At 41.9% G+C, this 24,381-nt stretch overlaps 1 protein-coding gene across 5 annotated transcripts in view; it reads left to right on the forward strand.

The window, feature by feature from the left end:
• The window catches only part of LOC122815212 (voltage-dependent L-type calcium channel subunit alpha-1C-like), a 2,602,552-nt gene that overhangs the window by 2,099,108 nt on the left and 479,063 nt on the right, over window positions 1-24,381 (forward strand). For all 5 annotated transcript variants that reach the window (XM_044087523.1, XM_044087521.1, XM_044087522.1 and 2 more), the window contains one exon: window positions 13,132-13,234. In XM_044087523.1, the coding sequence (XP_043943458.1) occupies window positions 13,132-13,234 (103 nt within the window). The remainder of the gene's footprint in view (window positions 1-13,131; window positions 13,235-24,381) is intronic.

Raw genomic sequence — 24,381 nt, forward strand, 5'->3', positions numbered from 1 at the left:
GAAGAAGACAATCCAGACCTAAAAAGAGACATACATACATGCATACATACATATGTACAAATATTTCAAGCATGGGATAATGCCCTTCTAGCCTTTGCTGTGATTAAACGTTTTGCTGTGTGTTATCTTGGTGCATTTTTTACTTTTTGCCCTTCTAGCCTGCCAATATACCAGAAAAGTTGCTCACATAGTAAGTGTCCAGGCTGCTCTTAAAACTATCTAAACTAATACTTTCTTTAATGTAGTTTGATACTGTGTGGCATACATCAGATATTCTCACAGACAAACAATTAGTACACTTCTCATTCCTATAGAATCTTGTACATAGGTTGTCTGATGATAATCTCTACTACTTTTTGTTAACCCAAACATTCACAGAGGTAGTTGTCCCTAAATGCCCAATATACCCGAATAAGGTCTCCTTTTAAATATCTGTATGAGTCACTGTATAAGTTCAGATATTTTAGTCTTTCATAATAAGTCAAATTTTCACATCCACGGATGCCCTTGTTATATTTCCACTGTACTCTTTCCAGCTTACTCATGCTTGTTTTCTCACAAGGTTTCCATATAATTTTTCCGGGTCTATATTATATCATCGAACGTTTAAAAAAGCGAATGATGAATAATCAACCCCATGTAAACGCAAGCTTACAATCTCAAAAGCTCAGAACAGCAATTTTTTTCCAAGGGAAAAAAATCGCTGTTCCAAAAAAAAAAAAGAAAAAAAAGTGAAAGAATACATAAAGTGGGGGCTTTGCCCCCCACATCCCCCTACTTAAATATACCAACTCTGAGATCGCACTACAGTGCTGAAAATGGCAAAGTAACAGAAGCGGCCAAGCAAATTCTTTCCCTGGAAAATAATTCACTTAAAAGCCGATTCGCTATTTTGCCTTTTCATTGTTTTAAATTCGACCAAGATAGAATGCATCTTCGGATCTAATAGGAACCCATTTTTCCATACCCAAGTCTGTGTCTAATTTATCTTAACAGTGACTTTATAATTTCTAATTTCTTAGACTTTATAAATCTTTTTTATATAAGCTATAGTTCTATAACTGTCATTAACCAATTGGATGATATGATTAGAGAAACTCAAAGCTGGATCTAACCATATATGCAGGTCCTTAAATGGATCTACAGTTTCAATCACTGTGTGCTGTGTTAAATATTCACCTTTCAATTTATGTCTCCCAAATCTCATATGCTTAGTTTTTGATGTATTTATCAGCATATTATTCTGCTGTGTCCAAATGGTAAATTTAGTCAAGTCCATTTACATATGTAATCAGTTTGCCCATTTTGAACTCATCTGCATATACTGTAAAACACCTCAGACGAAAAAAGATATAATCTTAGTAAGTATGGGTCTAGGGCAGAGCCATGTGGGACACCCGAACTGTAACCTGGAATTTGACCTGTCCACTTGCTGTAGGATACTTTTAGTAGCATACTACTTAAAAGCGATGCCACGCACTGTCTGTGCAGGAAGGATGTCATTCAAAAACAGTTATGATCTAACCAAGAAATTCTCAAAGATCAGGAGTAACAGCAGATGTGATGTTGTCAATCTTCATTTATTCCTTAACCTATGGCTTCAGTTCTGAGCATCGGAATTGACTTGGTGGTTACTACAGCCCACGACAACCAAAAACTCTCGAGCATAAGTCCTACCTCGAATGCTCTGTTCCAGTTTACCTCAGATCTCATTTGCCACTTCCTCTGACAGATGTGTTGCCAAATTGCTCTCAAGCTAAGTTCAGTATTTTTGTTCTGTTTTAAAGTTTCTGCTATAGCCTTACTTTTTTTTTTATTATTATTATTATTATTAGTATATAGCTTGTTGATTTTTCTCCTTCAGTCTACCCTTTTCTTCTATAAATCATTTGTCTCCTCTCCTTCCTTCCCTTATGCATTTTGGTGTACTTGCGACTACCATTGTTGATAGTATTTTTCCTTTTTCCTATCCCTTTGAAAGTGAAAAAGTAAAAGTAAAAAAAACAAAATAAAAGTTGTAGTAGTTTTAGTTGTGTATTTCTCCCTACACTTGTAGTCTATTTACCATTGTTGGTAGTCTCCTGTACTTTGGTACTCTTAGCTACCATTGTTGGTAGCCTTCCTGTCCCTTTCTCTTCTAGTTTTCTGTTGCTATTTGTTTTACTGCTTCTATAAGATATGGCTAACAAAGTTAAAGGAGCTTCTGGTTTTAAAGGAGGCCTTACCTAGCTTTTCTGGTAAAAGTAAAACAAATGTATCTTCCCCTTCTTCTGCATTCTCATCCTCCAAACTAGACAAAACAAAAAAGAGGAGTCAGTCAGTGACAGCTTCTCCCTGGGCATCGACGACAAAAAAAATGAGGACTTTGGTTTCTGCCATTTCTATGGAACCAACAGTCTCTTCAAAGGCTACTTCAGTGCCCACTTTGACTCTGAAACAGACTTCTCTACTGGTGCTGAAATTATCAGAGCAAATATTAGGCCAACCTATGGAGCTGACACCCTCAGCGCCATCTTTCATTGTGGCACCGATATCTTCGGATCCAGCAGAATGTCCTGAATTTTCTTTCTTGGGTAGACATAGGACCAGATATTCCCCATTCATAAACTCTTTTGCTGGTCAGTTGCCCAGTCCATTTTTGGAAAGACCAAAATCCCCCTCTACCCAGTCTATTAATTCCACTAGGAGCCTAATAGAATTAAATGTGTTCAGATTGGTGGATCAGCTCCTTACAGCAAGGGAACCTGTAAGTGCATCCTCAGGTCCAGCCTCTTTGGATGCCAGATCCCCTCCTTCTGTAACCTGTCTTACTCTTCCTCCTCTAACCTCCTCTGAGGCCTTGGAGAGTCTGGTTCAGAGTTTCCTGGCACCGACTCTTTCAGTTCCAACTAGATATGCATCTCAAGCACCAATTTCTACCCTGAGTTCTTTGGCTGTGTCGGATCCGGAGAGTTCTTGGGAGTCATAGCTATGCTGTCAGCTCTGAAGGGGCAGGACTCAACTCAGTTTTTTCGGAGCCATCTCTGCAACTCAGGGCTTTGGCACGCATTAGCTGTACCCCGGCTTCAGCTTCGGGTGCGACATCTTCGGAGCGGGGAGTGACCACGGTTCTGAGGCTGTCCTTCTTGGTCGCAGGCTCCCTTCCCTCTTCATGGGGCTAGCCTTCCAGGCTATGGAGAGGGCCTTATCCACTGTGGGCATTCAGTCTGTTCCTTCCCTGTCGGAGTAGATTTCTGATCCTTCCTCTGGACCAGAGCTTCCTCCAATCTCAGCACCTGAATAGAGAGTGCTAAAGCCTCAGCAGACACCTGTTCGGGTATTTTCCTCTTCTGATACCTTCCCAGATTATTCCACTGAGGAGATTCCTCAGAAGAAGAAGTGTATAAGGAAACACTTAGATACCCTGGAGGAATCCATCACAGAAGACACCGATTTTGATGAAGGGGAGGGTTCCACACAGTCACCCCTGGATGATGTCTTCTTTGAAGGCATCCTTGAGATCCTTAAACAGAGGGGTGACTGGACATCCCAAAAAGCAGTTTTCAGAGGAATCAGTATACCTGCAGGCCTTCAGCACTCGACCCTCTGCCTCTTGGGTTACTCCACCTGCTGATCTCTCAGTGGCTGTGGAAGGCTCCTGACACCATAGAACCCATCCCCAAGAGGCCAGACAAAATTTGATGTTAAGTTCTCTATCTCACCTTCGTTCTTGCTGGTTGGGATCGGACCCAATCCTCATCTCTGACTCAGCCATCTTCAATAGTTCGAGAGCTGTTTACTGGCTCGAGGCTACCCCTTATCCCTTAAACTCGTTTAACTTAGAGAGTTCTCCCCCACCCCTACCTTTTCTTGTCAGGTTAGCCATTTAAGTTAGAGGCTTTCCTTTTGCTTTTTTCTTATAGGCTAACCGTTTAAATTACAGGCTTTCCTATTATCTTTAAAAAAAAAACAAAAAAAAAACTTTAGCTATAGTCTTTCTAGTAGGTGTGTTTTTTGTAGACTGTATATTGCTTCTTGTTATTGTTGTTATAATTGGTTTTCTTTCTACTGTTAAGAATGTCAAAGGAATCCAAGGTTTCTGGGTTCAAGAAGTGTGACTCATGCTGTCAGAAAATGTCTCTATCAGATGGGCACACTTCTTGCGTCTATTGTTTAGGTGCTGTGCACCTGCAGGACTCTTGTTCTATTTGCCATGCCTTTAGTCCAAGAGTCCTGCAGGAGCGTAAGAATAAGATGATTCTTAGGGGTCTTTTAAAACCCCAGGATTCACCGGCCAAGAGCTCACAGCCTGTGAAATCCCCTAAATCCACTAAGCCGTTGGCTCCAAGTTTGGAGCCGTCTTCGGTTCAGGATTTACCTTCTACGTTGGTTCCGGCTGGCACCGACAAGGCAATCTCCCCCTCGGCTCCATCAGAGACTCCGGAGCCATCGCGGAACCACAAGAGGCTGAGGTCCCCTTCACTAGAGTTGATACATTCGGCTCCTGGGTCTCCTTTATTTCAGAGTGAGCTTAGTCATCGATCCTCTCACTCCTCTCGATCCTCTAGACTGTCAGATCATGATGTGGAGAGAGTGGTCAGTAGGTTGCTAAAGTCGCAGGCACTAGCTAAGTTGTTGTCCAGCCCTCCTCAACAGGTATCGGCTCCATCCACTTCTCCTGATGTTCCTCCTCCGACTCCAGTGAGTTTGCAGCCGGAATTCGTTGGGGTTCGAGTAGTGGAACCGTCGGCTCCGATAACTCTATCTCCTTCGGTTCCAATGTCGGCTCCGATTCCTTCTGTGGTACCTTCCATCGAGGGATCTGGGCGCCGGGGCTCCCTCGTCGGCTCCGAGAGGGTGAGTGGCATCGGACCCTTGTCCGACCCCGTTCTGTCTCTTGGAGATTCAGCGCAGGTGAGCTCGGCTTCTACATCGGCCTCGGAGCCATCTCCCTCGGTGCGGAGAAAGATTCCTATTTCTTCCCAACTGGAGCTTTCTCTGCATCGTGGCAGGGATGCCTTCGATGTCATGCGGAGTGTGCTGTCCCCTGAGTCAGCTCCACTATCAGCCCCACCGGCTCTATCCCCTGTAGTGCCTGTGCCAACCTCTGCTCCTCCTCCAGACCCTAAGCGTAGGGAACCGATGCTCCAGGACACCCCATTGGGTGTTTCCTCCTCTTCTGAGGCCTCTCCTGATCACTCAGAAGAGCCCCCTCAGAAGAAAAAGTGTAAGAGGAAGCACATTGACTCCCCCGAGTCTGTCACTTCTGATACAGACTTAGATGATTCGGAAGGGTCCCTGAGATCCCCCTCTGAAGATGTTTCCTTCTCGGACATCCTAGAAATGCTTAAGCAGAGGGGGAACTGGAATCCTCTAACCCCTTCTGAGGATGAGTCTGTATTTCTGGATGCCTTCGGTTCCCGATCTTCTACCTCCTGGGTGTCTCCACCTTTCGATCCACTTATGACAGTGGTGGCTCGAAAGGCTTGGTCAGCTCCGGATACAGTGGAACCAACTCTGAGGAGACCTAGTAAATTCATTACAGCACCCCAGGATAAGCAGTTCCTTTCTAAAGGTGACCCTGTTGATGCTATGGTGGTAGCAGCAGCCACCAAAAAAGAGTTAGCGAAGACCTCTTCATCTGTCCATCCCCCTTACAAGGAGTCTAGGACGATGGACAGATATGGGAAGCGAATGTTCACTTCAGCGACCTTCTCTATGAGGTCACTGAACTACCTGTGTCATTTTATCCGACTTCAAAGGGATCTCCTTAAAGAGCTTGGAGATACCCTTCAAGATCCTACAGCTGAGGGAGCACAAGCCAAGGTAGCTTCCGAGCTAGCGACGCTTAATTCTATTGTTAACTCCTCCATGAGGCTGATTTCCTATGCAGCCGATGGGGCGAGTAGAGCCGCTGGTACCGGGGTGGCCCTTAGGAGGCATGCGTGGATGCGGCTGTGTAACTTTGCGGAACTCTTTCGAGCGTCCTTCACCAACACTCTCTTTGATGGTTCCTTTCTTTTTGGACCACAGGTGAAAGACACTTTGACTAGGTGTGAGCAAGAAGGCAAGACTCTCTCTGCCATGGGAGTCCATTTTTCCACTCCCTCTAGACCTTACCTCAAGGGTCAGAAGAGTGGGAAGATGTGGTTCCGTAAATCTCAGGGAGCCTTGCCTGACACACGTAGTGATTTTTCCTCTAGAGGCAGAGAGAGAAACAATAATAATAAATGCCACCCTCGTGGCAGAGGGGGGTCCACAGAACCAGGGCAACAGAGAATCCTTCTCTGATAAGCCCTTCCAGCATCCCTGAAGGGTTGCCCGGCTGCTCAACTCTGGAGGCAGTTGGGGGAAGACTTTCGCTGTACCCAATTATATCCGGAGGTTACAAAATTCCCTTCCATCAACCCCCTTTACAGTCAAGGAAGACCCTTCCAGATGTTCCACCCAATCTGAAGGAGCAAGCAGTAATAGAAGTTTCAAAACTGCTAGAAAAAAGAGCCATCCAGGAAGTCCCGGCAGACCAGCATGGATCCGGAACTTACTCAAGGTTCTTTTTAGTACCAAAAAAGACAGGGGACCGGAGACCGATTCTGGATGTCAGCAGACTAAACAGGTCTGTGCAAAGAACAAAGTTTCAGATGGTCACGCTACAGTCCATTCTACCCTTTCTGGGTCAGGACAATTGGATGTGCTCGATAGATCTTCAGGACGCGTACTACCATAAAAAGTCCCAAGGGCATTTTCAGGATGCACGTGGCAATGGCTCTCCCAAGGGCATAAGAAGGATCTTTAATGGAAGACACTATCCATGCAGCATAGGTGGTCCACAAAATCAGAGTTCCATTGACTGCTTTCCTGGCAAGCCCTACCAGCACTCCTGAAAAGAGGCCTGATTGCTTTCCTCTGGAAGTGGTCGAGGGGGCATCTATCCTTGCACCAACATGCCTGGCTTCAAATAACTTCAGATGTTTGGGTGCAAAGGATTATAACCAGAGGATACACCATACCCTTTCTTTCTCTTTCAGGTAATTCCAACAGAATCCCCAATATTCCACCCAGTCTGAGAGAACCAGGAGTGCTAGAAATTCAAAAACTTCTTCAAAAAAGAGTCATCCAAGAGTCATCAGACCAGATAGGATCCAGAATATACTCAAGATTCTTTTTAGTGCCAAAAAAGACAAGGGACTGGAGACCAATTTTGGATTTGAGTGTTTTGAATAAGTCCGTTCAACAAACAAAATTCCAGATGGTCACGGTTCAGTCTATTCTCCCATTTCTAGGGAAAAACAATTGGATGTGCTCAATAGATTTCCAGTATGCGTATTACCACATAAAAATAGACAACTGCCCCAGAAGATTTCTCTGCTTCTGTCTGGGAGACAATCATTATCAGTTCAAAGCTCTACCCTTTGGCCTCACCACAGCTCCCAAGGTGTTCACCAAATGCATGGCAGTAGCAGCAGCTCACTTGAGACTCCAGGGATTCTGGGTGTTTCCATACTTGGATGACTGGTTCATTATCACTCCTGCCAGGCATCTTCTAGAAAAAGCAAGAGACTACACTCTCCAGACCTGCACCAATCTGGGCATTATCGTAAGTTATGAAAAATCACAACTGACTTCAGCACAAACGTTAGAGTTCATAGGAGTGGTGCTGAATACCAATACTTGCATAGCTTCCCTGTTAAGTAGAAAAGATTGTCAGGAACAAGAGAGTAGCTGCATGCCTAGTCTTGCAGGCCTTAGGCTTTATGGTGGCAGCCATTACGTTAGTTTCTCGTGCAAGATTTCACATGAGAATTCTTCAGTGGCTTCTAGCTTCTCAGTGGTGCATTCTGTATTAGCCAATGCCAGATCAGATTTTGATTACCAGTCATTGCAAGAAAGACCTAGCTTGATAGATTTAGTCAGACAAAATTCTCTTGGGCCGTCTCTTTGTTCCATCTCAACCCTGAACCATAGTGACCACAGACGCTTCCCAGATGGGTTCGGGGAGCATTATCTGGTCAAGACTTTCCACGGTACTTGGTCCCCCATGTAGGCCAACTTGCATATCAGTGTTCTAGAGCTGAGGGCAGTACTTTTAGTGTTGCAAGCCTTTTAAACTGCTCTCCCCTTCGGAACAATTGGGATTCAAACAGACATTATGTCGATAGTTTGGTGCATCAACATGCAGGGAGGAACCAAGTCGTACCCGCTTTGTCGAGAAGCTGTCAGAGTGTGACAGTGGGTGATCTGTTCCAACCACTTTCTGACAGCAATGCACATTCCGGGGAGTTCCACTGTGATAGTGGACAAACTGAGCAGATGCATTCTCCTGCCTCACGAATGGTCTCTCAATCCCAAAGTGATAAGGAAAAATTTTCCTCACTGGGGCCAGCCTTGATGCGACCTATTTGCATTACCCCTGAACATCAAGTGCAGCAGCTACTTTGCCCTGGGCCCCCCTCTGGTGTAGTCCCGAGAGATGCATTCCTGCATGATTGACCCTCCAGACTTCTGCACTCCTTCCCCCATTCCTTTAATCCCTCACTTCCTAAAGAAAGCGATCAGGTTGAAGAACAAAGTAATCCTCATTGCTCCCTTCTGGCCTCGAAAGATTTGGTTCCCCTTTCTTTGGCCTTATCTGATTCAGCAACATTGGACTGTGGAGCCAGATCCAGATCTCCTGTCCCATCCTGAGGGATTAGTTCACCTAAATTTTCAGAACCTCAGGCTTACAGCTTGGCTTCTCCAGTTCCACTAATTCCCAGGTGTAATTCCCTATCTTGTCTAGTTTGTAAGACTCTTTTGGCATCACATAAACCCTCCACTAGGAAACTCTACAAGAGTAAATGGTAAAGATTTTCCTACTGAGCCTGTGATAATAACATTGACCTTCTCCGCTCCTGTCGACAAAATATTAGAATTTTTAGCTTTACTCTTTGAAAAAGGAGCCCTCTTCATCTACTGTTAGGGTTCAGCTAGCAGCTATTATAAACTTTCATAATGGATTCAAGAGATATTCATTAATCCTCATAACATTTGCAAAGCATTCTTTAGAGGGACATTGTTATTAAAACCTCCATATAAAGATATATTTGTACCCTGGGATCTTTCCTTAGTGTTATAGACAATAGTACATTCCCTCTTTGAGGCTGCTGCCAACTGTGACCTAAAATGTTTATCTTGGAAAACTGTTTTTTCTGGTAACTATTACTTCTGCCAGAAGAATTTCAGATATTCAAGCTCTGTCTTGTAAACCACCATATGTGATATTTCACAAAGATAGTTTCCTTGAGAAGGAACCCTTCTTTTCTTCCAAAAGTGGTGTCAGAAACAAATATCAATCAGACAATCAATTTACCAGTCTTTTTTCCCAATTTCTCAAACAAAGGTGAATACTGTTTACATTTAGTGGAAGTCCATAGACGATTGCGTTTTTATCTCCATAAAATGAAAAACATTAAGAAATCTGACCAACTGTTCATTTCCTTTTTGAATACCAGAATGGGTAAGCCAGTATCCAAAGTTATCTTATCTAGAAGGCTAAAAGATTGTATATCCTTCATATACAGCAAGAAGAAAGTTGAATTGCCTGGACCTGTCAGGGTACAGTCTACTAGAGCAATAGCTACTTCATCAGTTTTTCATTCTAAGGCTTCCTTGGATGATATTTGTGCAGCTGTGACATGGACTTCCCCACATACCTCTATTACTCAATACAGATTGGATTTGGTCTCTAGGGGAAGAGCATCATTTGTTTCTGTGGTGCTCAGGAATATCCTTCAGTGAGTCCTCCCAAGATATAAGGTAGCTGGGGACTCTGTCCCATATGTCAAGGAATAAATGAAAAAGACACTATCCTCCAAAAAAAGGAAGCCAGTCTGGTGGTCCCCTGCCATAAACAAACTATACAACAGAAGGAAGAAACTTTTGCAAAAGAGAGTAAAATCCCACGAGTGGAGGAGCTCCCTGGTCAGCCTCAGTAAGAAGCTGCGATCCCTGATAAAATCCTCCAAAACTAGTTACGAAAATAAAATCGCCATTGATTCTAAAGACAACCACAAAGCAATCTATAGCGATGTCAAGAATCTCAATGGCAACACTCAGATCTGCTCTGAGTTACAGCACAATGGCACTAAATATACAGACCCAACTTATATTGCCAACATCCTGGCAGATAGGTTCAGTGCTAACTTTACCCCCCTCTCACCCCCTAAAGAGCTCATCTGTATACCGGAAGAATGCAAAGTTCCTGTAATCACGGCTGCACAGGTAAAAATCACACTCTCCAAAGCCAAGAACACAGCATCCATGAGACTAGACAACATCCCAGGCTGCTTTCTACACAAACTACAGAACGAACTGGCACCCCACCTAAGTACCATGTTCAATCATAGCCTCACCTCAGGCTTTGTGCCTGCTGAATGGCGCACAGCAACAGTTATCCCACTCCACAAGGGGGGAGCCACCACAGACCCTGGAAATTACCACCCCATTAGCCTGACGAGCCTGGTCTGCAAGGCCATGGAACGTATCATCATGGAAATTATAAACAAAGACATTGGTAATCTCCAAACTCTGGATCCCATCCAATTTGGGTTTGTAAAAGGCAGATCATGTCTCCTAAACCTGATAGACTTCTTTGAAGCAGTCACCAAAGCCGTAGACAAGGGTAAGGTGGTTCACACAGCCTATCTAGATCTTGCCAAGGCTTTCAACACCATCCCCCACTCTGGAATTATAGATAAACTCACTAAACTAGGTATAAATCCCTATGTCACAAGATGGGTTGCCAACTGGCTCACTGACAGAACCACACTGTGAAAGTAGCAGACTCCAAATCCGACTTCAGACCAATGACAAGTGGAGTGCCACAGGGTTCAGTCCTGGGTCCTCTCCTGTTTGGTACCTACATCTCTGAAGTACAGGTTAACACAGAAGGTCTTTGGCTAACGAAGTTCGCAGATGACTGCAAACTAGGAGCCATAATCGAAACTCCTAACGATGTGGACATCCTACAAAAGGGCCTCACTGAGACAGATGCCTGGTGTCAAAGCCATGGCCTCAAGCTCAATGCTAAAAAGTGCATTGTCATCCCCTTTGGTAAAATCTCTGTACCCATGAACTACAACATAGGTGGTAGTATACTTAACACCGAAAGTGTGATAAGAGACCTTGGGACACAAGTTAACAGTAGTCTCTCCTTTGATAATCACATCGCCACAGTAGTCAGGAAATCCTTCTACGTGGCACACCTCATCACAAAAGGTTTCTCATCCAGAAAAAAAGAGGTAATTGTTCCCCCCTACTCATCACTCATTAGACCCATTATAGAGTACAATGCCCCTTTTGGTATGTACCTCACAAGACATCTACAACAACTGGAAAGGCCGCAGAAATACCTCACAAAGAGGATTACCGGCCTCAAACAGATGCCCTCATGAACCGTCTCAAAAAACTCCAGCTTTACTCCGTCGCATATCGCCTGCCCAGAGGTGATCTCTGCCTAACATACAAAGCTATGTCAAGCCCAGAGCTGTTGGACATGCTCCACTTAAAGAAATCCCAATCCCTCCGAGCTACATGCTTTAGGGACCTAAACCTTGTCACCACAATAAACAGAACATGCTGGAGGGATAGATTCCTGTCCCAGAGACTTCCCATACTCTGGAATAAACTACCTATCTATATCAAACAAAGCTCCTCATTAGCACTCTTCAAGAAAAATCTTGATGATTGGATGGGAAATAGGAAATTCACCCTGGGGATCACCTCTTTGGCTCTGCTCAACAGTGGCACAGGAAAATAATTTTCTTGGGTGGCAAAAGCCAGGGTACCTTTTTGGCTGAGCTTGTATAGGCCCCAGGGCCGATAGCCTAGTACCTACCTATGAACCTATGAGAACATCAGATAAAGAAGTTATATACTTACCATAATATTTCATCTGTGTTGTCGATCTTCATTTATCTTTGACTCCCCTCCCTCCATGCTCCTTCCATTCTGACCTCCTGGTGGAACGAAATATGGTCCTAGTTATACGTTTTTACATATACGACACTAGGTATGGTCTCCACTAAAGTGATATCAAGTTTATGTTCTGACATGTTTTATCTGCAAACTCGATTTAAGGTAAATTGGAGAGGAGCATTCTGGGTAGGACTTAAGCTCAAGAGTTTTTGGTTCTCGTGGGCTGTAGTAACGGGGAAGTTGGTTCCCGTGCTTGGAACCGAACCCATATGTCAAAGATAAATGAAGATCGACAACACAGATGAATTGTTATGGTAAGTACATAACTTCTTTATTCCTGCATTACTGACATTTTCTAACTGTAATACTGTTTTACTATTGCTTGCGAACTGTAGCATGTGTTTTATGGTGTGTGGCATTTCAGTGCAGACCTACAAGAGGATCCTATAGCACAGTTAGTTTTCACTTTTAATAACATCTTTGGTGAAAAATTAAAAATTAATATGTCATCATGTACAAGGTTATAATATAAATTACATTTTATCATTGTGGAGATGGTACACACAAAAACAATCAAATCAGGGTAGAAAGAAACAACCAAATCAAATTCTGGAGATGGTAGTTTACCTTCATAATAATTATGGCACAGCTGACTATTCTTTAGCAAGATAGTGTGACAAAAAAGTGCTTAACATGAGACGTGAGTTTGCAGTATGGTGCTTGTAAAGGATTACAGAACAAGAAAGTATTCACTGTGATGTCATGAAGTATTCTCTCAGCTTTTCTCTCTATCCTTTTTTTAAGTCTGATTGAGATATTAGGCTTTGCTTTTAGTGCTGGATTTACATCTTACACTTGATAACCATTTTGATTTTCTGTTCAGTCTGTCAGAATGTGGTTAGTGAGAAATCTGTATTCACTAGACACTATTGGTGATTTGCAGTATGTGTATCTGTGCATGTGTGTGTGCGTGCATGCGTGTGTGTGTGTGTGTGTGTGTGTGTGTGTGTGTGTGTGTGTGTGTGTGTGTGTGTGTGTGTGTGTGTCCCTACACGTAATTGCTTGCCACATTTTTTCTAAAAGATTTCTTATATGTATAAATAATTTTTACTGCTTGTATTACTTGCTGCAATAGTTTATCTTAGAAGTCTTGACTCTGTTCACTGTTAATTTTTTTGTCCTTTTTTAACTCACCAGCGACTAGTCTCCATGAATATGCCTCTGAACAGTGATGGAACAGTCATGTTTAATGCCACACTTTTTGCGTTAGTGCGCACAGCACTCAGGATAAAAACAGAAGGTAACGTGCAGAAAACTGTACTTAAAGAATACCTATTATTAGTTTTGTTGCACTTCTTATTTTTGTTTAGCCAGTTTTATTTTATCTATACACAAGACAGCAGCCATTCAGTCCACTGGAAATGAGCTCATCAAATACCATTTAACTGAAAATAGCATGCCTTATTGTATGTTAAATTCCTTGTGGAGAGATGATAGAGGATGAGAGGCTGTTTTACTAGTGTTTGTCCTACGTAGACTTATGTAACCTACCTTGATATGTTATTTCTTCAAGAGCTGATTACATAAAGTTAAGAGAGTGCTGAGGTAACCACTTACACTGAGGACCTGATGGCAGGCTCGTTTTTCCCCTCTGTATTTTAAGGTGTTTCAATTTAAGGGATTTTGGTGAGGGTGAATAAAAGCTTGTGAATATAAGTGAAATAAATTAATCTTCACTGGAATGTATGGAATCACAAAATCCTTTTGCTCATGATCTTTAAGAGTCACAATTTTATTTGTAGGTTTTTAGCTGTCAAAAGCCATAGAAACTGCATAGAGTGCGCTTTTGCTTATTCTGGTTGCATAATATTCTATGTGTTTCATTATGTCAGACCTACTAAATTATTTCCCCAGGTACAGTGACCTATTTTATGCTAACAGCTTTCTTATTGGACTGCATGTAAAAGTGTCATATCTACATCTTCTTTCTTTGTAACTTTAAGTGTTCCATTTTGCCTTTCTTATATTGTTTGAGCAGTTCCAATTTAGTTGGAAGACTGTTTTGTTTAAATGTACAGATTACCCATAGGTGTGTGATTGCAGAGGGTGTTATATTAAGATCAACCAGTGAATGGGAATAGTAAGGTCTGCTGTCCACTTTACTCAGAGTTGGTAATTTAACTATTTGCACTCTCATTCTGATGGAATATCTATAAATTAAGTGGAAATACTAAATTATACCATAACTTATCCTGAACATTTAATTTTAAATTTAGACAATAATTCAAACTCCAATGGTGCAGTTATCATGGAGTCAACCAATTAATTTTCTTTTTCTTTTTTACTTTTTCATTTTCATAGTATACTCTATTACTTTAGTTTTAAAATTTATTTTCATAATGTTTTACGCTTTTTAACCCTACCCCCAATTCTCTTTAGATGTGATAAGTACAGTAAGAAGATTTATAATCTTAACAATCAGAATACTTTTATCTTTCTTCAAGGAAGATCGTAGTTACAAGATACAAATTGGCATCTTCTGTCTAACCTGTCTTTCTAGCTCCACCAGTTTGCCCTGGCATGTGTCAGTCTCTGCTTGGTGCTCTGTACTGTGAATAATGGCATAATGGTTTAGGTATTTGCCTATCTGGTACAAGGTACAGGTTTAATCCTGACTTCTGGCCATGTCTCTTAGGGGTTCCTCCCAACTCCCAAAACATGTTGGGTGTTTCCACTTTAAACTTAAGAGGTATGCCAACAGAATTTACCCAAAAGTAAATGGAGTCACAGGCTGCAGCACAGACTCGAGGTGGTACTTATCAAGGAGAGAGTTGCTTAGACCAACCACTGTAAGCATCAGCTGAGATGTATGGTATCCACTAGAAAAGAGAACACAGATCACAGACTGTGCACTGTGTCAGGGCTATCCACTGAGTATAAAAATTGGCTCTAGGTGATGTGGTCATGTTGACTAATGCTGTCAAAAATGAGCCTGACTATTTGCCAGTAATAAGTAGGTTGAGGACCTGGCCTACTGTGACCAATGCTAGGGACCCAGTCTAACAGTGGGAGAGGTCTATATGCCTCTACCAACCAGTGTGTGCCCGCCATAAAGGTCAACAGCCCTATATTTATAAGCTACTGGCCAACCAGTGTCCAGTTGTCTAGCCTGGGTTACCTCTATAATAGCTTTATTGAGTGAAAGCTGAACATAAAACCAATCAACGTGCCAAACATGAACTAAGGATTGCTACACTGAATATATTTTCACAGACAGGTTGCAACTTAGATGAAGAGGACACAATGGTAAGGAGGAAACTGGACATTATATGTATCCAAGAGATGAGGTAGAAGGGCAATGCAGCAAAGCCACTTGGCTTGGAATCCAGAGTCTACTACTCAGGGGGAGGACAGACTAGAAATGGTGTGGAAATTGTGGTGAGGGAGAGTCTTCTGAAGACAGTGAGGGATTTCATTAGAATTAGCAATAGACTATGGCAAACTGACTCATTTGTAAAGATAGGACAGTATTAATAATTTCAGCCTATGCCTCCCTGCAGGATTGTGATGATGAGGAAAAAGTGCATTCAGGCAGCAGCTGCAGGACCTGATAGATAAAGCAGGACAACATGAGTTGATGTTGACAATGGGGTACCTAAATGATCATATCAGGAGGGACAGAAAAAGGATATGAGAACTGCCTGAGTCTACATAGGTGAGACAATATGAATAAAGAAGGAGAGGCCATCTTGGACTTCTGTCTGACAAAAGGATTGATGGTGGCCTAAACATTGTTCAACAAGAGAGAGACTTACAAGATCATATACATGTGTGGGCCACATGCAACTCAAGTAGACTTCCTCCTAGTAAGGAAAGAACATTGGGGTAGAGTCAGAGATTGCAAAGTCATCCCCACTGAAACAGTCGTCCCACAATGTAAACCTCTGATGGCCACAATAACTTGCAAGCAGTTGTCAGAGAAGGCTGTAGGGTCAACAGAAACTAGGATGAAGACATGGAAGATGACTGGAGCAAAAGTACAAGAGTTCAAGGAAATACTGTTGGTTATAGCTTGTCAGGAAGAAGAGAAAATAGGTGGAGTTGAACAAGTATCTGAAAAAATAGTTTGTGTGAAAACTATAGAACAAATATGTGACTGAGCCAGGTATGGAGGTAAGGTACATAAGGAAAACTAGTGGTGATATGCAGAAGTCTATGAAGTTATCAAAATAAAGAAGGAGTGCAGGAAAAAGTGGAAGATAAAAAAAAAGATTTCCCAGACTAAGAGGGAATAAATGCTGGCTAACAAAGAGAATAAGATAACAGCTGCAATATCAAAGAACAAAGCATCACATACACTATATCATCTTCTGGAAAGTGACTCAACAGATAGCACAAAGATGCTATATCAAGCTGTAAGGCAAAGACAGAAAGATAAAGAACATAGTCATTAGATGCCATGCGTAAGGGATGCTATCAACAACATACTTACCAACCCAAAGGACATCAGAGGCAAAAAGGAAGAATAACATACTTTAGAAGAACTAAGAACAGCACTAGGGAAGATAAAGAAAGGGAAAGCATCAGGCTCAGATGAAGTCACAGCAGATGTAACAAAGATGTTGGGTAAGTTAAGGGAGAAATGGCTCCCTAGTGGTATGGAGAAAAAGGTGAATCTCAGAGGACTAGAGAATAAACATTTTAGTGCCAGTGTACAAAATCAAAGAACACAGTCACAATTGTGGGCATTATAGAGATATCAAACTTTTGTTACACTACATGAAAGTGTTGGAATGGGGTTATTGCTAAACAAATATGTAGAGTAGTAGAGCAGTAGAAAGTAAGCTGGGAGATGAGAAAATGTTCATCATATTGATCACTATATCACTATATACTGAGCTATATGGGTTGTATCCGGCCAAGGATATAACAGCCAGCCAGCTTCCAAACCTTCAGAACACTTTTCACATGCCCAAAGCATTAGTCAACTCAATTGGCTGGCATGTGTTATTCATTTGATACTGGAGCGCTTCAATGGTTTCAATCCTACCTGAATGGTAGACAGCAGGCTGTCCTCTGGCAGAACAAACTCTCTAACCTTCTACCTAACACCCTTGGAGTACCACAAGGCTATATACTAGGGCCCTTGCTGTTCTCCATCTTCATTAACGACCTTTATACTGTCATGCCAAAAGTCAGCTGTATCCAATATGCTGATGACTGTACTCTGATTTGCTCAGCCACATCTCCAGTAGAGTTATGGTCAGCTACCCAGACCACCTTTAATACAATAGAAAACTGGGTTTCTGAACATCGTCTGATCCTAAAGCAAAAAAAACTAAAATTCTGTTATTTTCACCAACACGTAGGTCTACCGCTTTCACCTTTACCATAAAATCAAATGATGGCACAATAATCTCCCCTGACCCCTCTACAAAACTATTAGGTGTCATCATAGACAATAATCTAAAATTTGACCTACATGTTAACCAAACTATCAAAACCATCAATAAAAAACTAGGGTCTCTTTACAGAATAAAAGCCTTCCTAACCCCTCCAGCTAAAATTGCCATAACTCGCCCTCACCTTCTTTCAATCCTTCTGTATGCATCCCCTCTACTCTCGAATTTAAACAAGACTGTCCTTAACAAACTCTCAACTTGCTACAACCACATTGCCAGGTTTGCCACTGGGCTGCCTTTTAGGACACATCATTGCATCAATCTAAATCAGCTTGGGTGGCTTGAACTACCCAGCCTAATCCAGTATAACCAACTGATTATGGCCTATAAAATCCTCTATAATCCGGACAATACTCCTACACTTAAAAATATTATCACCCCCTATAACAATCCTAGACCGCTTCGATCCTCTAACAAACTACTAATTGAGACTAGCAAAATTAATAACACAGCCGGTGATTCTCTCTTTGCAAACTCTGTAAGTAGATCCTGGAACTCTCTTCCAGCTGATATTACCTTACTTTCCACCTTAGGTCAATTTAAAACTAGACTCAAACAACATTTGTCACTTAATTGGCTATGTCAGTGTATCAAGCCTGGCGAACTCTCTCTAGAATGTGTAAAAATCTGTTAACCAGTTTACTGTGTAATTTAATTTAATCCTGATTTGCACTCAGGATTAACTGTAATCTGTGGAACTTGTTTAACTTGCTTACTTATGTAATCTCTGTAAATAGTCTGTTTGTAATATGTAATGCTGGTATTATGTAATGCTGTATCTGCTTACCCTTGGAGCTTTTCTCCCCGGGCCTCCACTGAAAAGGGACATGCATCCAGTTTGACTATCCCAGTCAATAAATGTAAAATAAATAAATAAAATAAATAAATAAATTTGCTGGGCAGATGAGTTTCCTTTGGGTGAAAACCTTGCATATTAAAAAAATGATGTTTTAATTGTACCGTTTAGGAAAGCTATTTTAAGCTAGGAGTATGTGTTTTAATGGACTGTCTTACAACTTAACTGTACACTTAAACAGGAGCACACATTTTTCTTGTCAGTTTAAGAGTTGTTTAAAGTAATTGCAAACCATTTTTTCTGTGTAAACATTGCATTTATTTTACTTTTGGGAGCTGGGAAAGTGTTTTAAAGTGCTTTTTATTATGTTCTGTTTGAAAAAGTAACTTTTAAAGAATTTTTTTACTGGCTTTTGCTGCTTTTTTACCTGGGGAAAGAGGTACCATTTTCCGCTTGACTCTTGAACAAAGTACCGGTCCCATGGTCGGTCCTTCTTCCAGCCAGAAAAGAAAAAGTAAAGTAAACAGCCTTTGCCACCGCTGCAGGCTAGCAGTTTGCCTCAGCCACACTGTGGGTGGGTGACTCTGCTTTGGTCATAGATTGTTCATCAGACCACTCATCTTTTACCCCAGCATCTTTGGCTATTAGGGTCCCCTCAGGGTGCAAGGGAGAGCCGTTCTTGTCAGTTCTGGAAGAGGGAACAAGGAAGACTTCCCTCTTTGGTCAGAATGTTGTGCCCAGGGAAGCAGTTGCTGTCATTAATAACACTGTTGGACAGACAAAAAATAAATATGCATCCTCTCCTCTTCAAATTCCCTTAGACAGGAGTAGTGTACTGGTCTGGCTCAGGATTTAATTCAAGGTATTGATCCTTCTTATAAAGTGGTTTCTCATAAAAGAAAGAGGGATGTCTCTTTTCTTGAAGAGATTCGGGATTCTGAATCTAGACAGGAAGATGAAGGGACAGATACAAGATTTTCTCTTCAGTTTTCTGATTCCGACTCAAAGGAGAGCTTAGTTTCTGATTCTCCCTGTGGGAGGTTTATCCTGTTCTGAGACTGTTTCCAGAATGTGCCAGTATTTTCAATGAGAGAACACTGAGGTTTTTCAGTCTCTCAGAAAATATTATGATGTGGTGCAGAAGGAAATTCCAGAACCTTAACCTATTCTTCCAGTTCTGTCAGATTTGGATGATGTATGTCACTGCCTGCAATATTCCTTATAGACAGCCTGCTGCCCCTAAAAAAAGGCAGATGGAATGTATAAAGTTCCTCATTCTTCCAGTTTTTATACAAGATTCCCAAACCTGACCCAGCAGCTATAGATTTAGTTAATCCTACTGCTAGTTTTCTCATAAGTATGGGGAGATTATTAATACGTATGGGAGAAAAGTGAATGCTTCTGCAACTTTGATTTTCAGAATTTTGAATTGTCAGGCTCATATGTTAAAATTTATTTTGATTAATTGTGAAAGTATGTTGACTGTTTTGTCCATAGCTTCTTCTTGTGAGGAAAAATCTGCTTTAAATAATTTATTCAGTTTTACAAATCACAACTCATTGTTTACAGTTTGTGTATGCCTTAGTTGAGGATCCTCCAGGGCTATGCCCACTGGTACGTTTTTGAGGAGTTTTGGCTGCAATCTCAGAACTTCCCAGATGATGTGAAAAATGAGATTTTACATTCTTCTTTGGATAGAGATTTAGTTGATTGCTTTGCTGCAGAGGTTATCAAAAAATCGTGATGAAAGAGGTGAGTTGACTTAGTGACATAAATTTTCTTGAGAATCTTTTCAATATTCTTTCTTAGTTTTTGTTCTTGGTTTTAGTGCTTCATAAATGCAGACATGGATAGAAAGTAGAGCATCAAGATAAACATTATGTCTGCTTGTGCTGTTGTGACCTGCAGTATATGTGTGAACCCTGTGAGGTGTGCAGGACTTTTTAATTACAGCTAGGTTTTACTGTACATGAAAAGCTGTTTGTGAGTACTTTTTGCCTTTGTCACTTGGTTTAGTAGTGGTTCAGATATTTTCAAGAATGAAGGAAAGGAATGTATTACCATCCTTTTTATTGAGAAAGAAGCATTACTCTCAAGAATATTCTTCACTGGATGACATCTTCCAATAATATTAAAGTGCTCACTTAAGGAATGAAAATGAGTCACCACCAAAATCTCATTAAGAATCTTTATGCGGCCTGTGACTGAAACAGGTAGTGAAATGAGTTTCATCAATAAGCCTGTCAATGTAACCTTAATCAGTGATGGCAAACCTATGACACGCGTGTCAAAGGAAACACACGCCACAATGCTTTGGGTGACATGTCAGGGATCACAAAAACCAGAGTTACAAAAGACTGTTTTTGCATTCGTTGCTCATGTGAAGTGCACTGAATTATTTTGTGCCAGGAGCTTTTGACATGCCAAACCCAAAAGGTTCGTCATCACTGCAAGCTGTTTGTGCTTATAGTAAATAATTTCGTTTCTGTCTTACCTTGGTTGTATCAGAGAATAATAGGCTATTTAATAGTCTCCTGCCCAATAAATCTAAGTGGCTGAAGGGAACATTTTTTTTCAAAATGGGGAACCTCATCTCACAGATGACTGTGACTTCACCGGTATAGTCATACAGGGTTGCAGTTGAAAGTTTGTTGATGAACAACCAGTGGAAGAAATCTACTGGACCTTTTTGTGCTTAGTCAAACCTGACACAAGAACCCTGAAGATCTCATATAGATCTCTTCTGCAGGGTTATTTCCAGTGGGTGGAAGCCTCTAAGTTAGCTCTAAAGGAAGTTGCACTCTAGCCAGTACCGCCTTAAGGATTCTTTTTTTTTTTTTTACTCAAACTTCATAGAGTGTACCAAAGCCTTGACTAACCTCACTAAAAGAGTGGCCTTGGTGGTGGGCTTCTTATACTATCCTGCACAAACAAATAGATTAATTAGGCCACCCTCATGAACCTCTCATGAAAATGAGGACTCCAGACATCCTCTTCTCAGGAGGAGGAAACTGAACAAGGCATCAGTAAGGAACCATCTTTGGCCTAATCTCCATTGTACTCCAGGTCCTCCCTTTGGCAAGAGCACACCTTTTTTCCTAGAAGTCTTACATTTGATGAGATTTAAGGAGACTTGTGAACAGATAGACTTCAATAACACCATTATGAAAAATGTGGATATAATAGATAGCAGAGTGGGTTTTTCTCCTAGTACCACACCCTCTTTGTTTTTTTCCCGTTATCAGTTCCATGATGAAGTCAGCTTGGAAGGTTGTTGTTGTGGCTTGTAGGCAGTACAAGAAATACTCCTACTTGGGGAGAGAGAGTTTTTTTCATAGAAAAACACGTTGCAGCCACCTCCATGTTTGCAGTGGCAACTCATGGATCACAGCATCAGTTTCACTTATTTAAAAACCTGCACATGCCTATATCTTTTGAGTAGAATGGTGTGTGCAACTGCAGCACTGGATTTATACCTCTGCAATAAAAAAATGTCTACCTTATCAAGTATAGGGATGTGTCTGGAAGAATCAGAGTGAGCTGATAGATTCAGAGCCTGATTCCGAGACAAACCTAGCTCCTTGGGATCCTAGATGACTGTTCAAGGCCTACTCCTAATTACTGAGGTTAATGTTTAACATTCACAACTCGCCAAATCATTTAATGTGGACAGCAGTAAATATTTACATACCGGATTGGTCAAGGCCCGGGTTAACAACGACTGCCACCAGTACTGTTAGCCAACAGGGTGCTGGTGTAAATTGGGCTATTGTTGGCTGAAGGAGGAGAAGGGGGGAAGGTATGGCTAAAGGCAGGAAGAGAGGAGAAAGGCTAGGACTGTGGTAGTGAGGCTCGGAACTTTGAATGTTGGCAGTATGACTGGTATAGGGAGAGAGTTAGCTGATATGATGGACAGAAGGAAGGTTGGTATATTGTGTGCGCAAGAGATCAGATGGAAGGGGAGTAAGGCTAGGTGTATTGGAGATGGGTTCAAATTGTTTAATCATAGTGTGGATGGGAGGAGAAATGGCATAGGAGTTACCCTGAAGGAACAGTATACTAAGAGTGTTTTGTAGGTGAAGTGAGTGTTGGATAGAGTGATGTCTATGAAGCTGGAAATTGATGGTGTAATGATGAATGTTGTTAGTGCATATGCTCCACAAGTTGGGTGTGTGATGGATGAGAAAGAAAAATTTTGGCGTGAGTTGGATGAAGTGGTGATGACTATACCCAAGGGTGAGAGAGTGGTGATTGGAGCAGATTTCAATGGGCATGTTGGTGAAGGGAACAGAGGGGATGAGGAAGTGATGGGTAGGTATGGTGTTAAGCAAAGGAATGTAGAAGGTCAGATGGTAGTGGATTTTGCGAAAAGGATGGACATGGCTGTGGCGAATACATATTTTAACAAGAGGGAGGAGCATAGGGTGACATACAAGAGTGGAGGAAGATGCACACAGGTGGATTATATCTTATGTAGGAGGGCCAGTTTGAAGGAGATTGGAGACTGTAAAGTTGTGACCAGGGAAAGTGTAGTTAGGCAGAATAGGATGGTGGTTTGTAGGATGACGTTGGTGATCAAGAAGAGGAGGAGGAGTGTGAGGGCAGCACCAAGGATCAAATGGTGGAAAATAAAAAAGGGTAATTGTGAGGTGGAATTCAGGAAAGAGTTAAGACAGGCACTAGGTGGCAGTGAAGAGTTACCAAATAGCTGGGTAACTACAGCAGAGCTAGTAAGGGAGACGGCTAGAAAGGTGCTTGGTATGACATCTGCACAGAGGAAGGACGACAAGGAGACATGGTGGTGGAATGAGGAAATACAGAAGAGTATACAGAGAAAGAGGTTGGCAAAGATGAAGTGGGACTGTCAGAGAGATGAAGAAAGTAGACAGGAGTATAAGGAGATGAGGTGCATGGCAAAGAGAGAGGTGGCAAAGGCTAAGGATAAGGCATATGAAGAGTTGTATGAAAGGTTGGACACTAAGGAGGGAGAAAAGAACCTGTACCAATTGGCTAGACAGAGGGACCGAGCTAGGAAAGATGTGCAGCAGGTAAAGGTAATAAAGGATAATGAGGGAAACATACTCACAAGCGAGGAGAGTGTGTTGAGCAGATGGAAAGAGTACTTTGAGGGGTTGATGAATGAAGAGAATGAGAGGGAGAGAAGGATGGATGATGTGTGGATAGTGAATCATGAAGTGCAATGGATTAGCAAGGAGGAAGTAGGGATAGCTATGAAGAGGATGAAGAATGGAAAGGCTGTTGGTCCAGATGACATACCTGTGGAAGCATGGAGGTGTTTAGGTGAAATAGCAGTAGAGTTTTTAACCAGAATGTTTAAAGAAATCTTGGAAAGTGAGAGGATGCCTGAGGAATGGAGAAAAAGTGTTTTGGTACCAATTTTTAAGAATAAGGGTGATGTGCAGAGCTGTAGTAACTACAGAGGGATTAAATTGATCAGTCACAGCATGAAGTTATGGGAAAGAGTAGTGGAAGCTAGGTTAAGAAGGGATGTGATGATTAGTGATCAGCAGTATGGTTTCATGCCGGGAAAGTGCACTACAGATGCGATGTTTGCTCTGAGATTGTTGATGGAGAAGTACAGAGAAGGTCAGAAGGAGGTGCATTGTGTTTTTGTAGACTTAGAGAAAGCATATAACAGGGTGCGTAGAGAGGAGTTGTGGTATTGTATGAGGAAGTCGGGAGTGTCAGAGAAGTATGTAAGAGTGGTACAGGATATGTATGAGGGTAGTGTGACAGCGGTGAGGTCTGCAGTGGGAGTGACGGATGCGTTTAAGGTGGAGGTGGGATTACATCAAGGATCAGCTCTGAGCCCTTTCTTATTTGCAATGTTGATGGACAGGTTGACAGACGAGATCAGACAGGAGTCCCCGTGGACTATGATGTTTGCAGATGACATTGTGATCAGTAGTGAAAGTAGGGAACAGGTGGAGATATGCTCTAGAGAGAAGTGGAATGAAGGTCAGCAAGACTAAGACAGAATATATGTGTGTGAATGAGAGGGAGGATAGATGAATGGTGAGGATGCAAGGAGTAGAGGTGGCAAAGGTGGATGAGTTTGAATACTTTGGATCAATAGTTCAGAGTAATGATGAGTGTGAAAGAGAGGTGAAGAAGAGAGTGCAGGCACCGCTGTGGTGACCCCTAATGGGAACAGCCGAAAGAAGATGA

The sequence above is a fragment of the Protopterus annectens genome, chromosome 11.part0 (genome assembly GCF_019279795.1).
Source record: "Protopterus annectens isolate FY-2018-M chromosome 11.part0, PAN1.0, whole genome shotgun sequence".
Classification (NCBI taxonomy): domain Eukaryota; kingdom Metazoa; phylum Chordata; order Ceratodontiformes; family Protopteridae; genus Protopterus; species Protopterus annectens.